The sequence below is a fragment of the Hydra viridissima genome, unplaced genomic scaffold, assembly GCF_058129835.1.
Source record: "Hydra viridissima isolate aposymbiotic clone 2 unplaced genomic scaffold, HvirCarnegie_v1 scaffold_6, whole genome shotgun sequence".
NCBI classification, from domain to species: Eukaryota; Metazoa; Cnidaria; class Hydrozoa; order Anthoathecata; family Hydridae; genus Hydra; species Hydra viridissima.
The window spans coordinates 450,779-478,344 of NW_028324305.1; the positions used below are offsets into that span (position 1 = coordinate 450,779).

At 41.8% G+C, this 27,566-nt stretch overlaps 1 protein-coding gene across 1 annotated transcript in view; it reads right to left on the bottom strand.

Annotated features, from left to right (window-relative positions):
- Nucleotides 1–27,566, bottom strand: part of LOC145202262 (uncharacterized) — a 160,941-nt gene that overhangs the window by 8,072 nt on the left and 125,303 nt on the right. Inside the window, exons 124-179 of the mRNA XM_090090161.1 lie at nucleotides 27,434–27,556; nucleotides 27,193–27,315; nucleotides 26,550–26,672; nucleotides 26,309–26,431; nucleotides 25,666–25,788; nucleotides 25,425–25,547; nucleotides 24,782–24,904; nucleotides 24,541–24,663; nucleotides 23,898–24,020; nucleotides 23,657–23,779; nucleotides 23,014–23,136; nucleotides 22,773–22,895; nucleotides 22,130–22,252; nucleotides 21,889–22,011; nucleotides 21,246–21,368; nucleotides 21,005–21,127; nucleotides 20,362–20,484; nucleotides 20,121–20,243; nucleotides 19,478–19,600; nucleotides 19,237–19,359; nucleotides 18,594–18,716; nucleotides 18,353–18,475; nucleotides 17,710–17,832; nucleotides 17,469–17,591; nucleotides 16,826–16,948; nucleotides 16,585–16,707; nucleotides 15,942–16,064; nucleotides 15,701–15,823; nucleotides 15,058–15,180; nucleotides 14,817–14,939; nucleotides 14,174–14,296; nucleotides 13,933–14,055; nucleotides 13,290–13,412; nucleotides 13,049–13,171; nucleotides 12,406–12,528; nucleotides 12,165–12,287; nucleotides 11,522–11,644; nucleotides 11,281–11,403; nucleotides 10,638–10,760; nucleotides 10,397–10,519; nucleotides 9,754–9,876; nucleotides 9,513–9,635; nucleotides 8,870–8,992; nucleotides 8,629–8,751; nucleotides 7,986–8,108; nucleotides 7,745–7,867; nucleotides 7,102–7,224; nucleotides 6,861–6,983; nucleotides 6,218–6,340; nucleotides 5,977–6,099; nucleotides 5,334–5,456; nucleotides 5,093–5,215; nucleotides 4,450–4,572; nucleotides 4,209–4,331; nucleotides 3,566–3,688; nucleotides 3,325–3,447 (exon numbers count right to left, since the gene is read on the bottom strand). Of these exons, the coding sequence (XP_089946287.1) occupies nucleotides 3,325–3,447; nucleotides 3,566–3,688; nucleotides 4,209–4,331; nucleotides 4,450–4,572; nucleotides 5,093–5,215; nucleotides 5,334–5,456; nucleotides 5,977–6,099; nucleotides 6,218–6,340; nucleotides 6,861–6,983; nucleotides 7,102–7,224; nucleotides 7,745–7,867; nucleotides 7,986–8,108; nucleotides 8,629–8,751; nucleotides 8,870–8,992; nucleotides 9,513–9,635; nucleotides 9,754–9,876; nucleotides 10,397–10,519; nucleotides 10,638–10,760; nucleotides 11,281–11,403; nucleotides 11,522–11,644; nucleotides 12,165–12,287; nucleotides 12,406–12,528; nucleotides 13,049–13,171; nucleotides 13,290–13,412; nucleotides 13,933–14,055; nucleotides 14,174–14,296; nucleotides 14,817–14,939; nucleotides 15,058–15,180; nucleotides 15,701–15,823; nucleotides 15,942–16,064; nucleotides 16,585–16,707; nucleotides 16,826–16,948; nucleotides 17,469–17,591; nucleotides 17,710–17,832; nucleotides 18,353–18,475; nucleotides 18,594–18,716; nucleotides 19,237–19,359; nucleotides 19,478–19,600; nucleotides 20,121–20,243; nucleotides 20,362–20,484; nucleotides 21,005–21,127; nucleotides 21,246–21,368; nucleotides 21,889–22,011; nucleotides 22,130–22,252; nucleotides 22,773–22,895; nucleotides 23,014–23,136; nucleotides 23,657–23,779; nucleotides 23,898–24,020; nucleotides 24,541–24,663; nucleotides 24,782–24,904; nucleotides 25,425–25,547; nucleotides 25,666–25,788; nucleotides 26,309–26,431; nucleotides 26,550–26,672; nucleotides 27,193–27,315; nucleotides 27,434–27,556 (6,888 nt within the window). The remainder of the gene's footprint in view (nucleotides 1–3,324; nucleotides 3,448–3,565; nucleotides 3,689–4,208; nucleotides 4,332–4,449; nucleotides 4,573–5,092; nucleotides 5,216–5,333; nucleotides 5,457–5,976; nucleotides 6,100–6,217; nucleotides 6,341–6,860; nucleotides 6,984–7,101; nucleotides 7,225–7,744; nucleotides 7,868–7,985; nucleotides 8,109–8,628; nucleotides 8,752–8,869; nucleotides 8,993–9,512; nucleotides 9,636–9,753; nucleotides 9,877–10,396; nucleotides 10,520–10,637; nucleotides 10,761–11,280; nucleotides 11,404–11,521; nucleotides 11,645–12,164; nucleotides 12,288–12,405; nucleotides 12,529–13,048; nucleotides 13,172–13,289; nucleotides 13,413–13,932; nucleotides 14,056–14,173; nucleotides 14,297–14,816; nucleotides 14,940–15,057; nucleotides 15,181–15,700; nucleotides 15,824–15,941; nucleotides 16,065–16,584; nucleotides 16,708–16,825; nucleotides 16,949–17,468; nucleotides 17,592–17,709; nucleotides 17,833–18,352; nucleotides 18,476–18,593; nucleotides 18,717–19,236; nucleotides 19,360–19,477; nucleotides 19,601–20,120; nucleotides 20,244–20,361; nucleotides 20,485–21,004; nucleotides 21,128–21,245; nucleotides 21,369–21,888; nucleotides 22,012–22,129; nucleotides 22,253–22,772; nucleotides 22,896–23,013; nucleotides 23,137–23,656; nucleotides 23,780–23,897; nucleotides 24,021–24,540; nucleotides 24,664–24,781; nucleotides 24,905–25,424; nucleotides 25,548–25,665; nucleotides 25,789–26,308; nucleotides 26,432–26,549; nucleotides 26,673–27,192; nucleotides 27,316–27,433; nucleotides 27,557–27,566) is intronic.

A 27,566-nucleotide genomic window follows, 5' to 3' on the forward strand; every position in this document is an offset into this window, starting at 1 on the left:
AGAAAACATCATTTAAAAACAATCGCTTTATAACAAATATAAACATTTTTTATTGACTTGTTTGAATTTGAGAATTACAATAAAATAATTGAATATATGTTTTGAAAAACGAGTTATTTATACTGATTAAGTTCATTAACTATAAGGTCATCCACCATTGTGAGCATTTTAATGTTAATAATTATTTACAAAGTACTTGTCTAGTATTACAGTAATAACAAATAAATCGTCAAATAGAAGTGAAGTCTTGCATAAGGAGTCACCCAAAAAAAAAATTGGCAGCTGATTCAACCGACAATTTAAAAAGCAGTTTAAAAAGGACTTCAATAAATTGCTTTTTGCAAAGAATGGAGTTTTGCATATTTGAGAAATAGTGTAACTAACTGATTGAATATGCTGCTCTGTACTATCAAACTATAATGTAAATTATGGTTTGATAAAAAATCAAGTGAATTTAAAATCATTTCTTTTGAAAATTGTAGGTTGTTAAATTAAGTGAACAAGAAAATACCTCTAACTTAACCGTTGGCCATGATCACAGCCTCAATTCTGGGCCTAAAGCCTAACCCTAACTTGTTTTCAGGAGATAGTCCTTGGGGTTTAACTTCTTCATTTATGATTGTATCCGCACTCACAGAGAGTTCCTTGCCCATCTTCCTCTAGGATCAGACTGGAATACCCTGATTTTGTGGTTTTTGACTGCTCTAATAAGCCTTGAAGCCCTTAAAGTCCTCATCTCAGCAATTACAGGTTTTCTGTCTATGTAACCAAACCTATTAAGTTGACTTTAAATATCATACATAGTTCTCTTGGCCATCTCAAGTCTGGCTAAAAATTTTCTAGGCATAACACCCATGCAATGAAGATAAATGACAACTTTACTTATAGCAATCATCGTTCAAAAAATCATTTTTAATTTTATTAGTTTTTTTCATACAAATCAAGGATTCATCAATTCAGTTGTTCCAAAATGATTCAAAATCAATGATTCTTTTAAGAGCGCATGTTAAAGAAAGATGGAAATAAAGTTTCCAGAATATTGGGAAACATTTTATAAAGGCCAGAATAATATTGTGAATAATAAAGAACGAAACTGTGGATTTTACATCATAGCCAAATCATAAATAGCTGTATTCAACTTTTTCAAAAAATAAATTTTTGCATTTTATATCAGAGCCAAAACAAGTAATAGCAATTCTTAAATACTTTTTGCTTATGAGGGTTAGTTTTTAGCGCAAAAAAAAATCCAAAGATTAATTTAAAGGAAATCAGAAAAAATTCATTAAAAATGTAATTTAATTCAACAAACAATTCCAACAACTTGTTTTGATTCATATTTTAACAATCCTTAGATAACACATTAAGTAAAAAGAGTTTTTTGGCAGCAGTTAAAATCAAAATACTATTGGATTAAAAAACGCTGAAAAATTTCCTTTTATACTTAATTTAATTTTCTAAACACTTGTAACAAGTTTTTGAATAGTTACAAGTGTTCAGAAACTTAAATCAAGTGAGGGGAAAAAAAAAATAGGTGTAATCCACAGATGCAATCAATATATTATACATTCTGAAATCATAATTTTGAGAAGAAAACACATGGGAAAAAAATTGAATGTTGAGAAACTAAAAACACAAGATATGTATAAGTTTAAACGGAAAAGACTAGAGATAAAAAAGAAGAATTTACATAGTTTTATAATCAGATTTGAAAAAAATTAAAACTAAGAGGTAAAAAGTATATTAGAACAGTAAAATACAAAAGAAATGATCATATGTAAGTGAAAAAACAAAAAACATTTTACTTCAGTACGGATTAAAGACATTAGAACAGTTTTAAAATGAGTAACTTAAAAAATGGAAATAATGTCAATACTTATTTTATACTTGACCTTTGCGACAAGAAAATTAGGGTGTCCCGAAAAATATATAGATTTGAAAAACATATTGCACACTCTTTCAAAATGATCTTACATGCTATATTTTTCCAATTATACAATATTAACTGATCCCTCAAAAACAACATTTATCCAGTTTTGTGAAATACCAAAAATGAAATGTCTTACACTGATAATCTTTTTTCTTTCTGGTATGTCTTAAATTTATTGCATAATTATGTAATGCCATATGATTTTAAGTTGTAACAGTACATAAAATAAACAAATATTTAAAACTGAAACTCATGATAGTAAAGGTAATTATATTAAATGTGAAGCATATGAACGCAATTCAAAGAAAAAAGTTCTTTTCTTTGTTTTTAAACAATATACAACAGAAATTGTTTTTATTCTTTATCATTGCTAGATGAATTAAACTGAAACCCTATTTCCAATCCAATATCCATCACAAGAAAAATAAGCAATACTGGCCAAAGATCTACTTGATCATTTGAATTTGCAATATTCTCGGACATGAGCTTACCATCCCAATCATTTTCTTCACATTAATGTGAAATATAGATTCCTCAGTATATCTCTCACACTATGTAGTCTTGCTCCAGAAAAATCTTCAATTGGACGTCCAATGAGAGGTATTAAATTGATACTAGTGCCATATTGCAAGACATATGCCAACATTGTTAAATTGTAGACAATCTATTAAAGCAAGCTTGCTCTTGGAGCATGGGCGTCTGATAATTGCCCCAGTAATATTTTCAAGTAAATGCCCACAGAAGAATAAAATAATCCCTAATGCATGAAACCATATTGTGAGAGTATTGTAATTAGAAAATCTGTCTGAAAAGATGACTTAAACAATCAACAAAAACCCTACAATTATTACAGAAAATATCCACCAATTTTCTTTTTAATTAATATGGTGGGCCCATTAAAAAGTTTTATTAGTAATAGGATAGACTCATTAAAACTAAATAGTAAAAAAATGAACTGTTAAAATAAAAAAACGAATATTTATTTTGCATCACAAGAAATCATTTAAAGGCCAATAAAAGAATAAATATTTGCATTTATTGATTGATCGAATTTAAATGAAGAAAGGAAAAACTATAAAACTTATAAAAAATACATTGCACACAGAATACCATCAAATGTGAGTAAAACATTACAAAATATACAAACAACATTTGAAAGAAAAATTTATTAAAAAAATCTAAAGAAAAAAAGAAGACAAAAATAAATCGCTTCAAAAAATAACATATAAAAAATTATCAAAAACCAAAAAAAACAAATAATAAAACAAAATAAATCAAATAACGAAAAAAAAAAAAAAAAAAAAAAAACAACTAACACAAGATCGAAAAAACTAATAAAAATAATAAAATCAAATAAATTCACATAAATGAAAAATACAAAAAGTAACATAACAAACCTTGACAGAGTGCGCTGGTGTAGTTGAAGACGTATCCTGACGGACACGCGCACACATACGATCCGTTTAAGTTGCTACATTTGGAGCCGCTTAGTTTGCATCGCTCGTTGCATTCATCGACATCTGAACAAAACATTTTGCGTAAGTCAACATGTCGGAAGGCCGCTTTAGCATGCCTTAGTGTCAAGCAGGAGAAAGAAACAAAGCGAAAGCAAAGTTCAAGCATTAAGCAAATAATCACCTTGACAAAGCAGACTTGTGTAGTTGAACACGTAGCCAGAAGGGCACGCACAGTCAAACGATCCGTTTAGGTTCGTGCATTTCATGCTCTTGTCTGTGCAGCTATCCACACATTCATCTATGTCTAAATTAAAAGCAAAAGCTCATCGTTTCGTTAACACTCGCACGTTTTGCAAGCGCCGAGTAACGCTGCTGAAAAAAGGATTAGCAGGCAAGAGTAAACAAATGAGGACAAAAGAAACCATGAAAAGCTCTTTTCATTTCGAATGCCGGCTGCGTCCGCTTGAGCAAGTGGAAGTTTGATTGATCCACAGTAGAGCAAAGATCAGTAGTAAAGAAAAATAGCCTTGAAAAAGAAGGAAAGCATAGCGGGCTAAAAAAGAACGGGATCGACTTGATCAAAGAACCCACTTTTACTTAGGGGAAAGCCGTACTCACACTTTTTTGAAAGCACCAAATGCAGCGAAAGCAAACGACACAAACGCTGAACTTACGCTAAAAAGCTAACAAAGACACTCTTGCCCACTACGCGAAGCGCAAGAATGATTGCCAAAATTGGCATTTTCACACGCTCGCACGCATCAAAAAGGTAAAGCAAAAACGATCATCAAAAACGTCCGTTAAAAGACGCTCCTCCGACTCACCTTGACAGAGTGCGCTGGTGTAGTTGAAGACGTATCCTGACGGACACGCGCACACATACGATCCGTTTAAGTTGCTACATTTGGAGCCGCTTAGTTTGCATCGCTCGTTGCATTCATCGACATCTGAACAAAACATTTTGCGTAAGTCAACATGTCGGAAGGCCGCTTTAGCATGCCTTAGTGTCAAGCAGGAGAAAGAAACAAAGCGAAAGCAAAGTTCAAGCATTAAGCAAATAATCACCTTGACAAAGCAGACTTGTGTAGTTGAACACGTAGCCAGAAGGGCACGCACAGTCAAACGATCCGTTTAGGTTCGTGCATTTCATGCTCTTGTCTGTGCAGCTATCCACACATTCATCTATGTCTAAATTAAAAGCAAAAGCTCATCGTTTCGTTAACACTCGCACGTTTTGCAAGCGCCGAGTAACGCTGCTGAAAAAAGGATTAGCAGGCAAGAGTAAACAAATGAGGACAAAAGAAACCATGAAAAGCTCTTTTCATTTCGAATGCCGGCTGCGTCCGCTTGAGCAAGTGGAAGTTTGATTGATCCACAGTAGAGCAAAGATCAGTAGTAAAGAAAAATAGCCTTGAAAAAGAAGGAAAGCATAGCGGGCTAAAAAAGAACGGGATCGACTTGATCAAAGAACCCACTTTTACTTAGGGGAAAGCCGTACTCACACTTTTTTGAAAGCACCAAATGCAGCGAAAGCAAACGACACAAACGCTGAACTTACGCTAAAAAGCTAACAAAGACACTCTTGCCCACTACGCGAAGCGCAAGAATGATTGCCAAAATTGGCATTTTCACACGCTCGCACGCATCAAAAAGGTAAAGCAAAAACGATCATCAAAAACGTCCGTTAAAAGACGCTCCTCCGACTCACCTTGACAGAGTGCGCTGGTGTAGTTGAAGACGTATCCTGACGGACACGCGCACACATACGATCCGTTTAAGTTGCTACATTTGGAGCCGCTTAGTTTGCATCGCTCGTTGCATTCATCGACATCTGAACAAAACATTTTGCGTAAGTCAACATGTCGGAAGGCCGCTTTAGCATGCCTTAGTGTCAAGCAGGAGAAAGAAACAAAGCGAAAGCAAAGTTCAAGCATTAAGCAAATAATCACCTTGACAAAGCAGACTTGTGTAGTTGAACACGTAGCCAGAAGGGCACGCACAGTCAAACGATCCGTTTAGGTTCGTGCATTTCATGCTCTTGTCTGTGCAGCTATCCACACATTCATCTATGTCTAAATTAAAAGCAAAAGCTCATCGTTTCGTTAACACTCGCACGTTTTGCAAGCGCCGAGTAACGCTGCTGAAAAAAGGATTAGCAGGCAAGAGTAAACAAATGAGGACAAAAGAAACCATGAAAAGCTCTTTTCATTTCGAATGCCGGCTGCGTCCGCTTGAGCAAGTGGAAGTTTGATTGATCCACAGTAGAGCAAAGATCAGTAGTAAAGAAAAATAGCCTTGAAAAAGAAGGAAAGCATAGCGGGCTAAAAAAGAACGGGATCGACTTGATCAAAGAACCCACTTTTACTTAGGGGAAAGCCGTACTCACACTTTTTTGAAAGCACCAAATGCAGCGAAAGCAAACGACACAAACGCTGAACTTACGCTAAAAAGCTAACAAAGACACTCTTGCCCACTACGCGAAGCGCAAGAATGATTGCCAAAATTGGCATTTTCACACGCTCGCACGCATCAAAAAGGTAAAGCAAAAACGATCATCAAAAACGTCCGTTAAAAGACGCTCCTCCGACTCACCTTGACAGAGTGCGCTGGTGTAGTTGAAGACGTATCCTGACGGACACGCGCACACATACGATCCGTTTAAGTTGCTACATTTGGAGCCGCTTAGTTTGCATCGCTCGTTGCATTCATCGACATCTGAACAAAACATTTTGCGTAAGTCAACATGTCGGAAGGCCGCTTTAGCATGCCTTAGTGTCAAGCAGGAGAAAGAAACAAAGCGAAAGCAAAGTTCAAGCATTAAGCAAATAATCACCTTGACAAAGCAGACTTGTGTAGTTGAACACGTAGCCAGAAGGGCACGCACAGTCAAACGATCCGTTTAGGTTCGTGCATTTCATGCTCTTGTCTGTGCAGCTATCCACACATTCATCTATGTCTAAATTAAAAGCAAAAGCTCATCGTTTCGTTAACACTCGCACGTTTTGCAAGCGCCGAGTAACGCTGCTGAAAAAAGGATTAGCAGGCAAGAGTAAACAAATGAGGACAAAAGAAACCATGAAAAGCTCTTTTCATTTCGAATGCCGGCTGCGTCCGCTTGAGCAAGTGGAAGTTTGATTGATCCACAGTAGAGCAAAGATCAGTAGTAAAGAAAAATAGCCTTGAAAAAGAAGGAAAGCATAGCGGGCTAAAAAAGAACGGGATCGACTTGATCAAAGAACCCACTTTTACTTAGGGGAAAGCCGTACTCACACTTTTTTGAAAGCACCAAATGCAGCGAAAGCAAACGACACAAACGCTGAACTTACGCTAAAAAGCTAACAAAGACACTCTTGCCCACTACGCGAAGCGCAAGAATGATTGCCAAAATTGGCATTTTCACACGCTCGCACGCATCAAAAAGGTAAAGCAAAAACGATCATCAAAAACGTCCGTTAAAAGACGCTCCTCCGACTCACCTTGACAGAGTGCGCTGGTGTAGTTGAAGACGTATCCTGACGGACACGCGCACACATACGATCCGTTTAAGTTGCTACATTTGGAGCCGCTTAGTTTGCATCGCTCGTTGCATTCATCGACATCTGAACAAAACATTTTGCGTAAGTCAACATGTCGGAAGGCCGCTTTAGCATGCCTTAGTGTCAAGCAGGAGAAAGAAACAAAGCGAAAGCAAAGTTCAAGCATTAAGCAAATAATCACCTTGACAAAGCAGACTTGTGTAGTTGAACACGTAGCCAGAAGGGCACGCACAGTCAAACGATCCGTTTAGGTTCGTGCATTTCATGCTCTTGTCTGTGCAGCTATCCACACATTCATCTATGTCTAAATTAAAAGCAAAAGCTCATCGTTTCGTTAACACTCGCACGTTTTGCAAGCGCCGAGTAACGCTGCTGAAAAAAGGATTAGCAGGCAAGAGTAAACAAATGAGGACAAAAGAAACCATGAAAAGCTCTTTTCATTTCGAATGCCGGCTGCGTCCGCTTGAGCAAGTGGAAGTTTGATTGATCCACAGTAGAGCAAAGATCAGTAGTAAAGAAAAATAGCCTTGAAAAAGAAGGAAAGCATAGCGGGCTAAAAAAGAACGGGATCGACTTGATCAAAGAACCCACTTTTACTTAGGGGAAAGCCGTACTCACACTTTTTTGAAAGCACCAAATGCAGCGAAAGCAAACGACACAAACGCTGAACTTACGCTAAAAAGCTAACAAAGACACTCTTGCCCACTACGCGAAGCGCAAGAATGATTGCCAAAATTGGCATTTTCACACGCTCGCACGCATCAAAAAGGTAAAGCAAAAACGATCATCAAAAACGTCCGTTAAAAGACGCTCCTCCGACTCACCTTGACAGAGTGCGCTGGTGTAGTTGAAGACGTATCCTGACGGACACGCGCACACATACGATCCGTTTAAGTTGCTACATTTGGAGCCGCTTAGTTTGCATCGCTCGTTGCATTCATCGACATCTGAACAAAACATTTTGCGTAAGTCAACATGTCGGAAGGCCGCTTTAGCATGCCTTAGTGTCAAGCAGGAGAAAGAAACAAAGCGAAAGCAAAGTTCAAGCATTAAGCAAATAATCACCTTGACAAAGCAGACTTGTGTAGTTGAACACGTAGCCAGAAGGGCACGCACAGTCAAACGATCCGTTTAGGTTCGTGCATTTCATGCTCTTGTCTGTGCAGCTATCCACACATTCATCTATGTCTAAATTAAAAGCAAAAGCTCATCGTTTCGTTAACACTCGCACGTTTTGCAAGCGCCGAGTAACGCTGCTGAAAAAAGGATTAGCAGGCAAGAGTAAACAAATGAGGACAAAAGAAACCATGAAAAGCTCTTTTCATTTCGAATGCCGGCTGCGTCCGCTTGAGCAAGTGGAAGTTTGATTGATCCACAGTAGAGCAAAGATCAGTAGTAAAGAAAAATAGCCTTGAAAAAGAAGGAAAGCATAGCGGGCTAAAAAAGAACGGGATCGACTTGATCAAAGAACCCACTTTTACTTAGGGGAAAGCCGTACTCACACTTTTTTGAAAGCACCAAATGCAGCGAAAGCAAACGACACAAACGCTGAACTTACGCTAAAAAGCTAACAAAGACACTCTTGCCCACTACGCGAAGCGCAAGAATGATTGCCAAAATTGGCATTTTCACACGCTCGCACGCATCAAAAAGGTAAAGCAAAAACGATCATCAAAAACGTCCGTTAAAAGACGCTCCTCCGACTCACCTTGACAGAGTGCGCTGGTGTAGTTGAAGACGTATCCTGACGGACACGCGCACACATACGATCCGTTTAAGTTGCTACATTTGGAGCCGCTTAGTTTGCATCGCTCGTTGCATTCATCGACATCTGAACAAAACATTTTGCGTAAGTCAACATGTCGGAAGGCCGCTTTAGCATGCCTTAGTGTCAAGCAGGAGAAAGAAACAAAGCGAAAGCAAAGTTCAAGCATTAAGCAAATAATCACCTTGACAAAGCAGACTTGTGTAGTTGAACACGTAGCCAGAAGGGCACGCACAGTCAAACGATCCGTTTAGGTTCGTGCATTTCATGCTCTTGTCTGTGCAGCTATCCACACATTCATCTATGTCTAAATTAAAAGCAAAAGCTCATCGTTTCGTTAACACTCGCACGTTTTGCAAGCGCCGAGTAACGCTGCTGAAAAAAGGATTAGCAGGCAAGAGTAAACAAATGAGGACAAAAGAAACCATGAAAAGCTCTTTTCATTTCGAATGCCGGCTGCGTCCGCTTGAGCAAGTGGAAGTTTGATTGATCCACAGTAGAGCAAAGATCAGTAGTAAAGAAAAATAGCCTTGAAAAAGAAGGAAAGCATAGCGGGCTAAAAAAGAACGGGATCGACTTGATCAAAGAACCCACTTTTACTTAGGGGAAAGCCGTACTCACACTTTTTTGAAAGCACCAAATGCAGCGAAAGCAAACGACACAAACGCTGAACTTACGCTAAAAAGCTAACAAAGACACTCTTGCCCACTACGCGAAGCGCAAGAATGATTGCCAAAATTGGCATTTTCACACGCTCGCACGCATCAAAAAGGTAAAGCAAAAACGATCATCAAAAACGTCCGTTAAAAGACGCTCCTCCGACTCACCTTGACAGAGTGCGCTGGTGTAGTTGAAGACGTATCCTGACGGACACGCGCACACATACGATCCGTTTAAGTTGCTACATTTGGAGCCGCTTAGTTTGCATCGCTCGTTGCATTCATCGACATCTGAACAAAACATTTTGCGTAAGTCAACATGTCGGAAGGCCGCTTTAGCATGCCTTAGTGTCAAGCAGGAGAAAGAAACAAAGCGAAAGCAAAGTTCAAGCATTAAGCAAATAATCACCTTGACAAAGCAGACTTGTGTAGTTGAACACGTAGCCAGAAGGGCACGCACAGTCAAACGATCCGTTTAGGTTCGTGCATTTCATGCTCTTGTCTGTGCAGCTATCCACACATTCATCTATGTCTAAATTAAAAGCAAAAGCTCATCGTTTCGTTAACACTCGCACGTTTTGCAAGCGCCGAGTAACGCTGCTGAAAAAAGGATTAGCAGGCAAGAGTAAACAAATGAGGACAAAAGAAACCATGAAAAGCTCTTTTCATTTCGAATGCCGGCTGCGTCCGCTTGAGCAAGTGGAAGTTTGATTGATCCACAGTAGAGCAAAGATCAGTAGTAAAGAAAAATAGCCTTGAAAAAGAAGGAAAGCATAGCGGGCTAAAAAAGAACGGGATCGACTTGATCAAAGAACCCACTTTTACTTAGGGGAAAGCCGTACTCACACTTTTTTGAAAGCACCAAATGCAGCGAAAGCAAACGACACAAACGCTGAACTTACGCTAAAAAGCTAACAAAGACACTCTTGCCCACTACGCGAAGCGCAAGAATGATTGCCAAAATTGGCATTTTCACACGCTCGCACGCATCAAAAAGGTAAAGCAAAAACGATCATCAAAAACGTCCGTTAAAAGACGCTCCTCCGACTCACCTTGACAGAGTGCGCTGGTGTAGTTGAAGACGTATCCTGACGGACACGCGCACACATACGATCCGTTTAAGTTGCTACATTTGGAGCCGCTTAGTTTGCATCGCTCGTTGCATTCATCGACATCTGAACAAAACATTTTGCGTAAGTCAACATGTCGGAAGGCCGCTTTAGCATGCCTTAGTGTCAAGCAGGAGAAAGAAACAAAGCGAAAGCAAAGTTCAAGCATTAAGCAAATAATCACCTTGACAAAGCAGACTTGTGTAGTTGAACACGTAGCCAGAAGGGCACGCACAGTCAAACGATCCGTTTAGGTTCGTGCATTTCATGCTCTTGTCTGTGCAGCTATCCACACATTCATCTATGTCTAAATTAAAAGCAAAAGCTCATCGTTTCGTTAACACTCGCACGTTTTGCAAGCGCCGAGTAACGCTGCTGAAAAAAGGATTAGCAGGCAAGAGTAAACAAATGAGGACAAAAGAAACCATGAAAAGCTCTTTTCATTTCGAATGCCGGCTGCGTCCGCTTGAGCAAGTGGAAGTTTGATTGATCCACAGTAGAGCAAAGATCAGTAGTAAAGAAAAATAGCCTTGAAAAAGAAGGAAAGCATAGCGGGCTAAAAAAGAACGGGATCGACTTGATCAAAGAACCCACTTTTACTTAGGGGAAAGCCGTACTCACACTTTTTTGAAAGCACCAAATGCAGCGAAAGCAAACGACACAAACGCTGAACTTACGCTAAAAAGCTAACAAAGACACTCTTGCCCACTACGCGAAGCGCAAGAATGATTGCCAAAATTGGCATTTTCACACGCTCGCACGCATCAAAAAGGTAAAGCAAAAACGATCATCAAAAACGTCCGTTAAAAGACGCTCCTCCGACTCACCTTGACAGAGTGCGCTGGTGTAGTTGAAGACGTATCCTGACGGACACGCGCACACATACGATCCGTTTAAGTTGCTACATTTGGAGCCGCTTAGTTTGCATCGCTCGTTGCATTCATCGACATCTGAACAAAACATTTTGCGTAAGTCAACATGTCGGAAGGCCGCTTTAGCATGCCTTAGTGTCAAGCAGGAGAAAGAAACAAAGCGAAAGCAAAGTTCAAGCATTAAGCAAATAATCACCTTGACAAAGCAGACTTGTGTAGTTGAACACGTAGCCAGAAGGGCACGCACAGTCAAACGATCCGTTTAGGTTCGTGCATTTCATGCTCTTGTCTGTGCAGCTATCCACACATTCATCTATGTCTAAATTAAAAGCAAAAGCTCATCGTTTCGTTAACACTCGCACGTTTTGCAAGCGCCGAGTAACGCTGCTGAAAAAAGGATTAGCAGGCAAGAGTAAACAAATGAGGACAAAAGAAACCATGAAAAGCTCTTTTCATTTCGAATGCCGGCTGCGTCCGCTTGAGCAAGTGGAAGTTTGATTGATCCACAGTAGAGCAAAGATCAGTAGTAAAGAAAAATAGCCTTGAAAAAGAAGGAAAGCATAGCGGGCTAAAAAAGAACGGGATCGACTTGATCAAAGAACCCACTTTTACTTAGGGGAAAGCCGTACTCACACTTTTTTGAAAGCACCAAATGCAGCGAAAGCAAACGACACAAACGCTGAACTTACGCTAAAAAGCTAACAAAGACACTCTTGCCCACTACGCGAAGCGCAAGAATGATTGCCAAAATTGGCATTTTCACACGCTCGCACGCATCAAAAAGGTAAAGCAAAAACGATCATCAAAAACGTCCGTTAAAAGACGCTCCTCCGACTCACCTTGACAGAGTGCGCTGGTGTAGTTGAAGACGTATCCTGACGGACACGCGCACACATACGATCCGTTTAAGTTGCTACATTTGGAGCCGCTTAGTTTGCATCGCTCGTTGCATTCATCGACATCTGAACAAAACATTTTGCGTAAGTCAACATGTCGGAAGGCCGCTTTAGCATGCCTTAGTGTCAAGCAGGAGAAAGAAACAAAGCGAAAGCAAAGTTCAAGCATTAAGCAAATAATCACCTTGACAAAGCAGACTTGTGTAGTTGAACACGTAGCCAGAAGGGCACGCACAGTCAAACGATCCGTTTAGGTTCGTGCATTTCATGCTCTTGTCTGTGCAGCTATCCACACATTCATCTATGTCTAAATTAAAAGCAAAAGCTCATCGTTTCGTTAACACTCGCACGTTTTGCAAGCGCCGAGTAACGCTGCTGAAAAAAGGATTAGCAGGCAAGAGTAAACAAATGAGGACAAAAGAAACCATGAAAAGCTCTTTTCATTTCGAATGCCGGCTGCGTCCGCTTGAGCAAGTGGAAGTTTGATTGATCCACAGTAGAGCAAAGATCAGTAGTAAAGAAAAATAGCCTTGAAAAAGAAGGAAAGCATAGCGGGCTAAAAAAGAACGGGATCGACTTGATCAAAGAACCCACTTTTACTTAGGGGAAAGCCGTACTCACACTTTTTTGAAAGCACCAAATGCAGCGAAAGCAAACGACACAAACGCTGAACTTACGCTAAAAAGCTAACAAAGACACTCTTGCCCACTACGCGAAGCGCAAGAATGATTGCCAAAATTGGCATTTTCACACGCTCGCACGCATCAAAAAGGTAAAGCAAAAACGATCATCAAAAACGTCCGTTAAAAGACGCTCCTCCGACTCACCTTGACAGAGTGCGCTGGTGTAGTTGAAGACGTATCCTGACGGACACGCGCACACATACGATCCGTTTAAGTTGCTACATTTGGAGCCGCTTAGTTTGCATCGCTCGTTGCATTCATCGACATCTGAACAAAACATTTTGCGTAAGTCAACATGTCGGAAGGCCGCTTTAGCATGCCTTAGTGTCAAGCAGGAGAAAGAAACAAAGCGAAAGCAAAGTTCAAGCATTAAGCAAATAATCACCTTGACAAAGCAGACTTGTGTAGTTGAACACGTAGCCAGAAGGGCACGCACAGTCAAACGATCCGTTTAGGTTCGTGCATTTCATGCTCTTGTCTGTGCAGCTATCCACACATTCATCTATGTCTAAATTAAAAGCAAAAGCTCATCGTTTCGTTAACACTCGCACGTTTTGCAAGCGCCGAGTAACGCTGCTGAAAAAAGGATTAGCAGGCAAGAGTAAACAAATGAGGACAAAAGAAACCATGAAAAGCTCTTTTCATTTCGAATGCCGGCTGCGTCCGCTTGAGCAAGTGGAAGTTTGATTGATCCACAGTAGAGCAAAGATCAGTAGTAAAGAAAAATAGCCTTGAAAAAGAAGGAAAGCATAGCGGGCTAAAAAAGAACGGGATCGACTTGATCAAAGAACCCACTTTTACTTAGGGGAAAGCCGTACTCACACTTTTTTGAAAGCACCAAATGCAGCGAAAGCAAACGACACAAACGCTGAACTTACGCTAAAAAGCTAACAAAGACACTCTTGCCCACTACGCGAAGCGCAAGAATGATTGCCAAAATTGGCATTTTCACACGCTCGCACGCATCAAAAAGGTAAAGCAAAAACGATCATCAAAAACGTCCGTTAAAAGACGCTCCTCCGACTCACCTTGACAGAGTGCGCTGGTGTAGTTGAAGACGTATCCTGACGGACACGCGCACACATACGATCCGTTTAAGTTGCTACATTTGGAGCCGCTTAGTTTGCATCGCTCGTTGCATTCATCGACATCTGAACAAAACATTTTGCGTAAGTCAACATGTCGGAAGGCCGCTTTAGCATGCCTTAGTGTCAAGCAGGAGAAAGAAACAAAGCGAAAGCAAAGTTCAAGCATTAAGCAAATAATCACCTTGACAAAGCAGACTTGTGTAGTTGAACACGTAGCCAGAAGGGCACGCACAGTCAAACGATCCGTTTAGGTTCGTGCATTTCATGCTCTTGTCTGTGCAGCTATCCACACATTCATCTATGTCTAAATTAAAAGCAAAAGCTCATCGTTTCGTTAACACTCGCACGTTTTGCAAGCGCCGAGTAACGCTGCTGAAAAAAGGATTAGCAGGCAAGAGTAAACAAATGAGGACAAAAGAAACCATGAAAAGCTCTTTTCATTTCGAATGCCGGCTGCGTCCGCTTGAGCAAGTGGAAGTTTGATTGATCCACAGTAGAGCAAAGATCAGTAGTAAAGAAAAATAGCCTTGAAAAAGAAGGAAAGCATAGCGGGCTAAAAAAGAACGGGATCGACTTGATCAAAGAACCCACTTTTACTTAGGGGAAAGCCGTACTCACACTTTTTTGAAAGCACCAAATGCAGCGAAAGCAAACGACACAAACGCTGAACTTACGCTAAAAAGCTAACAAAGACACTCTTGCCCACTACGCGAAGCGCAAGAATGATTGCCAAAATTGGCATTTTCACACGCTCGCACGCATCAAAAAGGTAAAGCAAAAACGATCATCAAAAACGTCCGTTAAAAGACGCTCCTCCGACTCACCTTGACAGAGTGCGCTGGTGTAGTTGAAGACGTATCCTGACGGACACGCGCACACATACGATCCGTTTAAGTTGCTACATTTGGAGCCGCTTAGTTTGCATCGCTCGTTGCATTCATCGACATCTGAACAAAACATTTTGCGTAAGTCAACATGTCGGAAGGCCGCTTTAGCATGCCTTAGTGTCAAGCAGGAGAAAGAAACAAAGCGAAAGCAAAGTTCAAGCATTAAGCAAATAATCACCTTGACAAAGCAGACTTGTGTAGTTGAACACGTAGCCAGAAGGGCACGCACAGTCAAACGATCCGTTTAGGTTCGTGCATTTCATGCTCTTGTCTGTGCAGCTATCCACACATTCATCTATGTCTAAATTAAAAGCAAAAGCTCATCGTTTCGTTAACACTCGCACGTTTTGCAAGCGCCGAGTAACGCTGCTGAAAAAAGGATTAGCAGGCAAGAGTAAACAAATGAGGACAAAAGAAACCATGAAAAGCTCTTTTCATTTCGAATGCCGGCTGCGTCCGCTTGAGCAAGTGGAAGTTTGATTGATCCACAGTAGAGCAAAGATCAGTAGTAAAGAAAAATAGCCTTGAAAAAGAAGGAAAGCATAGCGGGCTAAAAAAGAACGGGATCGACTTGATCAAAGAACCCACTTTTACTTAGGGGAAAGCCGTACTCACACTTTTTTGAAAGCACCAAATGCAGCGAAAGCAAACGACACAAACGCTGAACTTACGCTAAAAAGCTAACAAAGACACTCTTGCCCACTACGCGAAGCGCAAGAATGATTGCCAAAATTGGCATTTTCACACGCTCGCACGCATCAAAAAGGTAAAGCAAAAACGATCATCAAAAACGTCCGTTAAAAGACGCTCCTCCGACTCACCTTGACAGAGTGCGCTGGTGTAGTTGAAGACGTATCCTGACGGACACGCGCACACATACGATCCGTTTAAGTTGCTACATTTGGAGCCGCTTAGTTTGCATCGCTCGTTGCATTCATCGACATCTGAACAAAACATTTTGCGTAAGTCAACATGTCGGAAGGCCGCTTTAGCATGCCTTAGTGTCAAGCAGGAGAAAGAAACAAAGCGAAAGCAAAGTTCAAGCATTAAGCAAATAATCACCTTGACAAAGCAGACTTGTGTAGTTGAACACGTAGCCAGAAGGGCACGCACAGTCAAACGATCCGTTTAGGTTCGTGCATTTCATGCTCTTGTCTGTGCAGCTATCCACACATTCATCTATGTCTAAATTAAAAGCAAAAGCTCATCGTTTCGTTAACACTCGCACGTTTTGCAAGCGCCGAGTAACGCTGCTGAAAAAAGGATTAGCAGGCAAGAGTAAACAAATGAGGACAAAAGAAACCATGAAAAGCTCTTTTCATTTCGAATGCCGGCTGCGTCCGCTTGAGCAAGTGGAAGTTTGATTGATCCACAGTAGAGCAAAGATCAGTAGTAAAGAAAAATAGCCTTGAAAAAGAAGGAAAGCATAGCGGGCTAAAAAAGAACGGGATCGACTTGATCAAAGAACCCACTTTTACTTAGGGGAAAGCCGTACTCACACTTTTTTGAAAGCACCAAATGCAGCGAAAGCAAACGACACAAACGCTGAACTTACGCTAAAAAGCTAACAAAGACACTCTTGCCCACTACGCGAAGCGCAAGAATGATTGCCAAAATTGGCATTTTCACACGCTCGCACGCATCAAAAAGGTAAAGCAAAAACGATCATCAAAAACGTCCGTTAAAAGACGCTCCTCCGACTCACCTTGACAGAGTGCGCTGGTGTAGTTGAAGACGTATCCTGACGGACACGCGCACACATACGATCCGTTTAAGTTGCTACATTTGGAGCCGCTTAGTTTGCATCGCTCGTTGCATTCATCGACATCTGAACAAAACATTTTGCGTAAGTCAACATGTCGGAAGGCCGCTTTAGCATGCCTTAGTGTCAAGCAGGAGAAAGAAACAAAGCGAAAGCAAAGTTCAAGCATTAAGCAAATAATCACCTTGACAAAGCAGACTTGTGTAGTTGAACACGTAGCCAGAAGGGCACGCACAGTCAAACGATCCGTTTAGGTTCGTGCATTTCATGCTCTTGTCTGTGCAGCTATCCACACATTCATCTATGTCTAAATTAAAAGCAAAAGCTCATCGTTTCGTTAACACTCGCACGTTTTGCAAGCGCCGAGTAACGCTGCTGAAAAAAGGATTAGCAGGCAAGAGTAAACAAATGAGGACAAAAGAAACCATGAAAAGCTCTTTTCATTTCGAATGCCGGCTGCGTCCGCTTGAGCAAGTGGAAGTTTGATTGATCCACAGTAGAGCAAAGATCAGTAGTAAAGAAAAATAGCCTTGAAAAAGAAGGAAAGCATAGCGGGCTAAAAAAGAACGGGATCGACTTGATCAAAGAACCCACTTTTACTTAGGGGAAAGCCGTACTCACACTTTTTTGAAAGCACCAAATGCAGCGAAAGCAAACGACACAAACGCTGAACTTACGCTAAAAAGCTAACAAAGACACTCTTGCCCACTACGCGAAGCGCAAGAATGATTGCCAAAATTGGCATTTTCACACGCTCGCACGCATCAAAAAGGTAAAGCAAAAACGATCATCAAAAACGTCCGTTAAAAGACGCTCCTCCGACTCACCTTGACAGAGTGCGCTGGTGTAGTTGAAGACGTATCCTGACGGACACGCGCACACATACGATCCGTTTAAGTTGCTACATTTGGAGCCGCTTAGTTTGCATCGCTCGTTGCATTCATCGACATCTGAACAAAACATTTTGCGTAAGTCAACATGTCGGAAGGCCGCTTTAGCATGCCTTAGTGTCAAGCAGGAGAAAGAAACAAAGCGAAAGCAAAGTTCAAGCATTAAGCAAATAATCACCTTGACAAAGCAGACTTGTGTAGTTGAACACGTAGCCAGAAGGGCACGCACAGTCAAACGATCCGTTTAGGTTCGTGCATTTCATGCTCTTGTCTGTGCAGCTATCCACACATTCATCTATGTCTAAATTAAAAGCAAAAGCTCATCGTTTCGTTAACACTCGCACGTTTTGCAAGCGCCGAGTAACGCTGCTGAAAAAAGGATTAGCAGGCAAGAGTAAACAAATGAGGACAAAAGAAACCATGAAAAGCTCTTTTCATTTCGAATGCCGGCTGCGTCCGCTTGAGCAAGTGGAAGTTTGATTGATCCACAGTAGAGCAAAGATCAGTAGTAAAGAAAAATAGCCTTGAAAAAGAAGGAAAGCATAGCGGGCTAAAAAAGAACGGGATCGACTTGATCAAAGAACCCACTTTTACTTAGGGGAAAGCCGTACTCACACTTTTTTGAAAGCACCAAATGCAGCGAAAGCAAACGACACAAACGCTGAACTTACGCTAAAAAGCTAACAAAGACACTCTTGCCCACTACGCGAAGCGCAAGAATGATTGCCAAAATTGGCATTTTCACACGCTCGCACGCATCAAAAAGGTAAAGCAAAAACGATCATCAAAAACGTCCGTTAAAAGACGCTCCTCCGACTCACCTTGACAGAGTGCGCTGGTGTAGTTGAAGACGTATCCTGACGGACACGCGCACACATACGATCCGTTTAAGTTGCTACATTTGGAGCCGCTTAGTTTGCATCGCTCGTTGCATTCATCGACATCTGAACAAAACATTTTGCGTAAGTCAACATGTCGGAAGGCCGCTTTAGCATGCCTTAGTGTCAAGCAGGAGAAAGAAACAAAGCGAAAGCAAAGTTCAAGCATTAAGCAAATAATCACCTTGACAAAGCAGACTTGTGTAGTTGAACACGTAGCCAGAAGGGCACGCACAGTCAAACGATCCGTTTAGGTTCGTGCATTTCATGCTCTTGTCTGTGCAGCTATCCACACATTCATCTATGTCTAAATTAAAAGCAAAAGCTCATCGTTTCGTTAACACTCGCACGTTTTGCAAGCGCCGAGTAACGCTGCTGAAAAAAGGATTAGCAGGCAAGAGTAAACAAATGAGGACAAAAGAAACCATGAAAAGCTCTTTTCATTTCGAATGCCGGCTGCGTCCGCTTGAGCAAGTGGAAGTTTGATTGATCCACAGTAGAGCAAAGATCAGTAGTAAAGAAAAATAGCCTTGAAAAAGAAGGAAAGCATAGCGGGCTAAAAAAGAACGGGATCGACTTGATCAAAGAACCCACTTTTACTTAGGGGAAAGCCGTACTCACACTTTTTTGAAAGCACCAAATGCAGCGAAAGCAAACGACACAAACGCTGAACTTACGCTAAAAAGCTAACAAAGACACTCTTGCCCACTACGCGAAGCGCAAGAATGATTGCCAAAATTGGCATTTTCACACGCTCGCACGCATCAAAAAGGTAAAGCAAAAACGATCATCAAAAACGTCCGTTAAAAGACGCTCCTCCGACTCACCTTGACAGAGTGCGCTGGTGTAGTTGAAGACGTATCCTGACGGACACGCGCACACATACGATCCGTTTAAGTTGCTACATTTGGAGCCGCTTAGTTTGCATCGCTCGTTGCATTCATCGACATCTGAACAAAACATTTTGCGTAAGTCAACATGTCGGAAGGCCGCTTTAGCATGCCTTAGTGTCAAGCAGGAGAAAGAAACAAAGCGAAAGCAAAGTTCAAGCATTAAGCAAATAATCACCTTGACAAAGCAGACTTGTGTAGTTGAACACGTAGCCAGAAGGGCACGCACAGTCAAACGATCCGTTTAGGTTCGTGCATTTCATGCTCTTGTCTGTGCAGCTATCCACACATTCATCTATGTCTAAATTAAAAGCAAAAGCTCATCGTTTCGTTAACACTCGCACGTTTTGCAAGCGCCGAGTAACGCTGCTGAAAAAAGGATTAGCAGGCAAGAGTAAACAAATGAGGACAAAAGAAACCATGAAAAGCTCTTTTCATTTCGAATGCCGGCTGCGTCCGCTTGAGCAAGTGGAAGTTTGATTGATCCACAGTAGAGCAAAGATCAGTAGTAAAGAAAAATAGCCTTGAAAAAGAAGGAAAGCATAGCGGGCTAAAAAAGAACGGGATCGACTTGATCAAAGAACCCACTTTTACTTAGGGGAAAGCCGTACTCACACTTTTTTGAAAGCACCAAATGCAGCGAAAGCAAACGACACAAACGCTGAACTTACGCTAAAAAGCTAACAAAGACACTCTTGCCCACTACGCGAAGCGCAAGAATGATTGCCAAAATTGGCATTTTCACACGCTCGCACGCATCAAAAAGGTAAAGCAAAAACGATCATCAAAAACGTCCGTTAAAAGACGCTCCTCCGACTCACCTTGACAGAGTGCGCTGGTGTAGTTGAAGACGTATCCTGACGGACACGCGCACACATACGATCCGTTTAAGTTGCTACATTTGGAGCCGCTTAGTTTGCATCGCTCGTTGCATTCATCGACATCTGAACAAAACATTTTGCGTAAGTCAACATGTCGGAAGGCCGCTTTAGCATGCCTTAGTGTCAAGCAGGAGAAAGAAACAAAGCGAAAGCAAAGTTCAAGCATTAAGCAAATAATCACCTTGACAAAGCAGACTTGTGTAGTTGAACACGTAGCCAGAAGGGCACGCACAGTCAAACGATCCGTTTAGGTTCGTGCATTTCATGCTCTTGTCTGTGCAGCTATCCACACATTCATCTATGTCTAAATTAAAAGCAAAAGCTCATCGTTTCGTTAACACTCGCACGTTTTGCAAGCGCCGAGTAACGCTGCTGAAAAAAGGATTAGCAGGCAAGAGTAAACAAATGAGGACAAAAGAAACCATGAAAAGCTCTTTTCATTTCGAATGCCGGCTGCGTCCGCTTGAGCAAGTGGAAGTTTGATTGATCCACAGTAGAGCAAAGATCAGTAGTAAAGAAAAATAGCCTTGAAAAAGAAGGAAAGCATAGCGGGCTAAAAAAGAACGGGATCGACTTGATCAAAGAACCCACTTTTACTTAGGGGAAAGCCGTACTCACACTTTTTTGAAAGCACCAAATGCAGCGAAAGCAAACGACACAAACGCTGAACTTACGCTAAAAAGCTAACAAAGACACTCTTGCCCACTACGCGAAGCGCAAGAATGATTGCCAAAATTGGCATTTTCACACGCTCGCACGCATCAAAAAGGTAAAGCAAAAACGATCATCAAAAACGTCCGTTAAAAGACGCTCCTCCGACTCACCTTGACAGAGTGCGCTGGTGTAGTTGAAGACGTATCCTGACGGACACGCGCACACATACGATCCGTTTAAGTTGCTACATTTGGAGCCGCTTAGTTTGCATCGCTCGTTGCATTCATCGACATCTGAACAAAACATTTTGCGTAAGTCAACATGTCGGAAGGCCGCTTTAGCATGCCTTAGTGTCAAGCAGGAGAAAGAAACAAAGCGAAAGCAAAGTTCAAGCATTAAGCAAATAATCACCTTGACAAAGCAGACTTGTGTAGTTGAACACGTAGCCAGAAGGGCACGCACAGTCAAACGATCCGTTTAGGTTCGTGCATTTCATGCTCTTGTCTGTGCAGCTATCCACACATTCATCTATGTCTAAATTAAAAGCAAAAGCTCATCGTTTCGTTAACACTCGCACGTTTTGCAAGCGCCGAGTAACGCTGCTGAAAAAAGGATTAGCAGGCAAGAGTAAACAAATGAGGACAAAAGAAACCATGAAAAGCTCTTTTCATTTCGAATGCCGGCTGCGTCCGCTTGAGCAAGTGGAAGTTTGATTGATCCACAGTAGAGCAAAGATCAGTAGTAAAGAAAAATAGCCTTGAAAAAGAAGGAAAGCATAGCGGGCTAAAAAAGAACGGGATCGACTTGATCAAAGAACCCACTTTTACTTAGGGGAAAGCCGTACTCACACTTTTTTGAAAGCACCAAATGCAGCGAAAGCAAACGACACAAACGCTGAACTTACGCTAAAAAGCTAACAAAGACACTCTTGCCCACTACGCGAAGCGCAAGAATGATTGCCAAAATTGGCATTTTCACACGCTCGCACGCATCAAAAAGGTAAAGCAAAAACGATCATCAAAAACGTCCGTTAAAAGACGCTCCTCCGACTCACCTTGACAGAGTGCGCTGGTGTAGTTGAAGACGTATCCTGACGGACACGCGCACACATACGATCCGTTTAAGTTGCTACATTTGGAGCCGCTTAGTTTGCATCGCTCGTTGCATTCATCGACATCTGAACAAAACATTTTGCGTAAGTCAACATGTCGGAAGGCCGCTTTAGCATGCCTTAGTGTCAAGCAGGAGAAAGAAACAAAGCGAAAGCAAAGTTCAAGCATTAAGCAAATAATCACCTTGACAAAGCAGACTTGTGTAGTTGAACACGTAGCCAGAAGGGCACGCACAGTCAAACGATCCGTTTAGGTTCGTGCATTTCATGCTCTTGTCTGTGCAGCTATCCACACATTCATCTATGTCTAAATTAAAAGCAAAAGCTCATCGTTTCGTTAACACTCGCACGTTTTGCAAGCGCCGAGTAACGCTGCTGAAAAAAGGATTAGCAGGCAAGAGTAAACAAATGAGGACAAAAGAAACCATGAAAAGCTCTTTTCATTTCGAATGCCGGCTGCGTCCGCTTGAGCAAGTGGAAGTTTGATTGATCCACAGTAGAGCAAAGATCAGTAGTAAAGAAAAATAGCCTTGAAAAAGAAGGAAAGCATAGCGGGCTAAAAAAGAACGGGATCGACTTGATCAAAGAACCCACTTTTACTTAGGGGAAAGCCGTACTCACACTTTTTTGAAAGCACCAAATGCAGCGAAAGCAAACGACACAAACGCTGAACTTACGCTAAAAAGCTAACAAAGACACTCTTGCCCACTACGCGAAGCGCAAGAATGATTGCCAAAATTGGCATTTTCACACGCTCGCACGCATCAAAAAGGTAAAGCAAAAACGATCATCAAAAACGTCCGTTAAAAGACGCTCCTCCGACTCACCTTGACAGAGTGCGCTGGTGTAGTTGAAGACGTATCCTGACGGACACGCGCACACATACGATCCGTTTAAGTTGCTACATTTGGAGCCGCTTAGTTTGCATCGCTCGTTGCATTCATCGACATCTGAACAAAACATTTTGCGTAAGTCAACATGTCGGAAGGCCGCTTTAGCATGCCTTAGTGTCAAGCAGGAGAAAGAAACAAAGCGAAAGCAAAGTTCAAGCATTAAGCAAATAATCACCTTGACAAAGCAGACTTGTGTAGTTGAACACGTAGCCAGAAGGGCACGCACAGTCAAACGATCCGTTTAGGTTCGTGCATTTCATGCTCTTGTCTGTGCAGCTATCCACACATTCATCTATGTCTAAATTAAAAGCAAAAGCTCATCGTTTCGTTAACACTCGCACGTTTTGCAAGCGCCGAGTAACGCTGCTGAAAAAAGGATTAGCAGGCAAGAGTAAACAAATGAGGACAAAAGAAACCATGAAAAGCTCTTTTCATTTCGAATGCCGGCTGCGTCCGCTTGAGCAAGTGGAAGTTTGATTGATCCACAGTAGAGCAAAGATCAGTAGTAAAGAAAAATAGCCTTGAAAAAGAAGGAAAGCATAGCGGGCTAAAAAAGAACGGGATCGACTTGATCAAAGAACCCACTTTTACTTAGGGGAAAGCCGTACTCACACTTTTTTGAAAGCACCAAATGCAGCGAAAGCAAACGACACAAACGCTGAACTTACGCTAAAAAGCTAACAAAGACACTCTTGCCCACTACGCGAAGCGCAAGAATGATTGCCAAAATTGGCATTTTCACACGCTCGCACGCATCAAAAAGGTAAAGCAAAAACGATCATCAAAAACGTCCGTTAAAAGACGCTCCTCCGACTCACCTTGACAGAGTGCGCTGGTGTAGTTGAAGACGTATCCTGACGGACACGCGCACACATACGATCCGTTTAAGTTGCTACATTTGGAGCCGCTTAGTTTGCATCGCTCGTTGCATTCATCGACATCTGAACAAAACATTTTGCGTAAGTCAACATGTCGGAAGGCCGCTTTAGCATGCCTTAGTGTCAAGCAGGAGAAAGAAACAAAGCGAAAGCAAAGTTCAAGCATTAAGCAAATAATCACCTTGACAAAGCAGACTTGTGTAGTTGAACACGTAGCCAGAAGGGCACGCACAGTCAAACGATCCGTTTAGGTTCGTGCATTTCATGCTCTTGTCTGTGCAGCTATCCACACATTCATCTATGTCTAAATTAAAAGCAAAAGCTCATCGTTTCGTTAACACTCGCACGTTTTGCAAGCGCCGAGTAACGCTGCTGAAAAAAGGATTAGCAGGCAAGAGTAAACAAATGAGGACAAAAGAAACCATGAAAAGCTCTTTTCATTTCGAATGCCGGCTGCGTCCGCTTGAGCAAGTGGAAGTTTGATTGATCCACAGTAGAGCAAAGATCAGTAGTAAAGAAAAATAGCCTTGAAAAAGAAGGAAAGCATAGCGGGCTAAAAAAGAACGGGATCGACTTGATCAAAGAACCCACTTTTACTTAGGGGAAAGCCGTACTCACACTTTTTTGAAAGCACCAAATGCAGCGAAAGCAAACGACACAAACGCTGAACTTACGCTAAAAAGCTAACAAAGACACTCTTGCCCACTACGCGAAGCGCAAGAATGATTGCCAAAATTGGCATTTTCACACGCTCGCACGCATCAAAAAGGTAAAGCAAAAACGATCATCAAAAACGTCCGTTAAAAGACGCTCCTCCGACTCACCTTGACAGAGTGCGCTGGTGTAGTTGAAGACGTATCCTGACGGACACGCGCACACATACGATCCGTTTAAGTTGCTACATTTGGAGCCGCTTAGTTTGCATCGCTCGTTGCATTCATCGACATCTGAACAAAACATTTTGCGTAAGTCAACATGTCGGAAGGCCGCTTTAGCATGCCTTAGTGTCAAGCAGGAGAAAGAAACAAAGCGAAAGCAAAGTTCAAGCATTAAGCAAATAATCACCTTGACAAAGCAGACTTGTGTAGTTGAACACGTAGCCAGAAGGGCACGCACAGTCAAACGATCCGTTTAGGTTCGTGCATTTCATGCTCTTGTCTGTGCAGCTATCCACACATTCATCTATGTCTAAATTAAAAGCAAAAGCTCATCGTTTCGTTAACACTCGCACGTTTTGCAAGCGCCGAGTAACGCTGCTGAAAAAAGGATTAGCAGGCAAGAGTAAACAAATGAGGACAAAAGAAACCATGAAAAGCTCTTTTCATTTCGAATGCCGGCTGCGTCCGCTTGAGCAAGTGGAAGTTTGATTGATCCACAGTAGAGCAAAGATCAGTAGTAAAGAAAAATAGCCTTGAAAAAGAAGGAAAGCATAGCGGGCTAAAAAAGAACGGGATCGACTTGATCAAAGAACCCACTTTTACTTAGGGGAAAGCCGTACTCACACTTTTTTGAAAGCACCAAATGCAGCGAAAGCAAACGACACAAACGCTGAACTTACGCTAAAAAGCTAACAAAGACACTCTTGCCCACTACGCGAAGCGCAAGAATGATTGCCAAAATTGGCATTTTCACACGCTCGCACGCATCAAAAAGGTAAAGCAAAAACGATCATCAAAAACGTCCGTTAAAAGACGCTCCTCCGACTCACCTTGACAGAGTGCGCTGGTGTAGTTGAAGACGTATCCTGACGGACACGCGCACACATACGATCCGTTTAAGTTGCTACATTTGGAGCCGCTTAGTTTGCATCGCTCGTTGCATTCATCGACATCTGAACAAAACATTTTGCGTAAGTCAACATGTCGGAAGGCCGCTTTAGCATGCCTTAGTGTCAAGCAGGAGAAAGAAACAAAGCGAAAGCAAAGTTCAAGCATTAAGCAAATAATCACCTTGACAAAGCAGACTTGTGTAGTTGAACACGTAGCCAGAAGGGCACGCACAGTCAAACGATCCGTTTAGGTTCGTGCATTTCATGCTCTTGTCTGTGCAGCTATCCACACATTCATCTATGTCTAAATTAAAAGCAAAAGCTCATCGTTTCGTTAACACTCGCACGTTTTGCAAGCGCCGAGTAACGCTGCTGAAAAAAGGATTAGCAGGCAAGAGTAAACAAATGAGGACAAAAGAAACCATGAAAAGCTCTTTTCATTTCGAATGCCGGCTGCGTCCGCTTGAGCAAGTGGAAGTTTGATTGATCCACAGTAGAGCAAAGATCAGTAGTAAAGAAAAATAGCCTTGAAAAAGAAGGAAAGCATAGCGGGCTAAAAAAGAACGGGATCGACTTGATCAAAGAACCCACTTTTACTTAGGGGAAAGCCGTACTCACACTTTTTTGAAAGCACCAAATGCAGCGAAAGCAAACGACACAAACGCTGAACTTACGCTAAAAAGCTAACAAAGACACTCTTGCCCACTACGCGAAGCGCAAGAATGATTGCCAAAATTGGCATTTTCACACGCTCGCACGCATCAAAAAGGTAAAGCAAAAACGATCATCAAAAACGTCCGTTAAAAGACGCTCCTCCGACTCACCTTGACAGAGTGCGCTGGTGTAGTTGAAGACGTATCCTGACGGACACGCGCACACATACGATCCGTTTAAGTTGCTACATTTGGAGCCGCTTAGTTTGCATCGCTCGTTGCATTCATCGACATCTGAACAAAACATTTTGCGTAAGTCAACATGTCGGAAGGCCGCTTTAGCATGCCTTAGTGTCAAGCAGGAGAAAGAAACAAAGCGAAAGCAAAGTTCAAGCATTAAGCAAATAATCACCTTGACAAAGCAGACTTGTGTAGTTGAACACGTAGCCAGAAGGGCACGCACAGTCAAACGATCCGTTTAGGTTCGTGCATTTCATGCTCTTGTCTGTGCAGCTATCCACACATTCATCTATGTCTAAATTAAAAGCAAAAGCTCATCGTTTCGTTAACACTCGCACGTTTTGCAAGCGCCGAGTAACGCTGCTGAAAAAAGGATTAGCAGGCAAGAGTAAACAAATGAGGACAAAAGAAACCATGAAAAGCTCTTTTCATTTCGAATGCCGGCTGCGTCCGCTTGAGCAAGTGGAAGTTTGATTGATCCACAGTAGAGCAAAGATCAGTAGTAAAGAAAAATAGCCTTGAAAAAGAAGGAAAGCATAGCGGGCTAAAAAAGAACGGGATCGACTTGATCAAAGAACCCACTTTTACTTAGGGGAAAGCCGTACTCACACTTTTTTGAAAGCACCAAATGCAGCGAAAGCAAACGACACAAACGCTGAACTTACGCTAAAAAGCTAACAAAGACACTCTTGCCCACTACGCGAAGCGCAAGAATGATTGCCAAAATTGGCATTTTCACACGCTCGCACGCATCAAAAAGGTAAAGCAAAAACGATCATCAAAAACGTCCGTTAAAAGACGCTCCTCCGACTCACCTTGACAGAGTGCGCTGGTGTAGTTGAAGACGTATCCTGACGGACACGCGCACACATACGATCCGTTTAAGTTGCTACATTTGGAGCCGCTTAGTTTGCATCGCTCGTTGCATTCATCGATATCTGAACAAAACATTTTGCGTAAGTCAACATGTCGGAAGGCCGCTTTAGCATGCCTTAGTGTCAAGCAGGAGAAAGAAACAAAGCGAAAGCAAAGTTCAAGCATTAAGCAAATAATCACCTTGACAAAGCAGACTTGTGTAGTTGAACACGTAGCCAGAAGGGCACGCACAGTCAAACGATCCGTTTAGGTTCGTGCATTTTGAATTTACTTCGTTGCAGATATTTTCACATTCGTTGACATCTAAACCAAG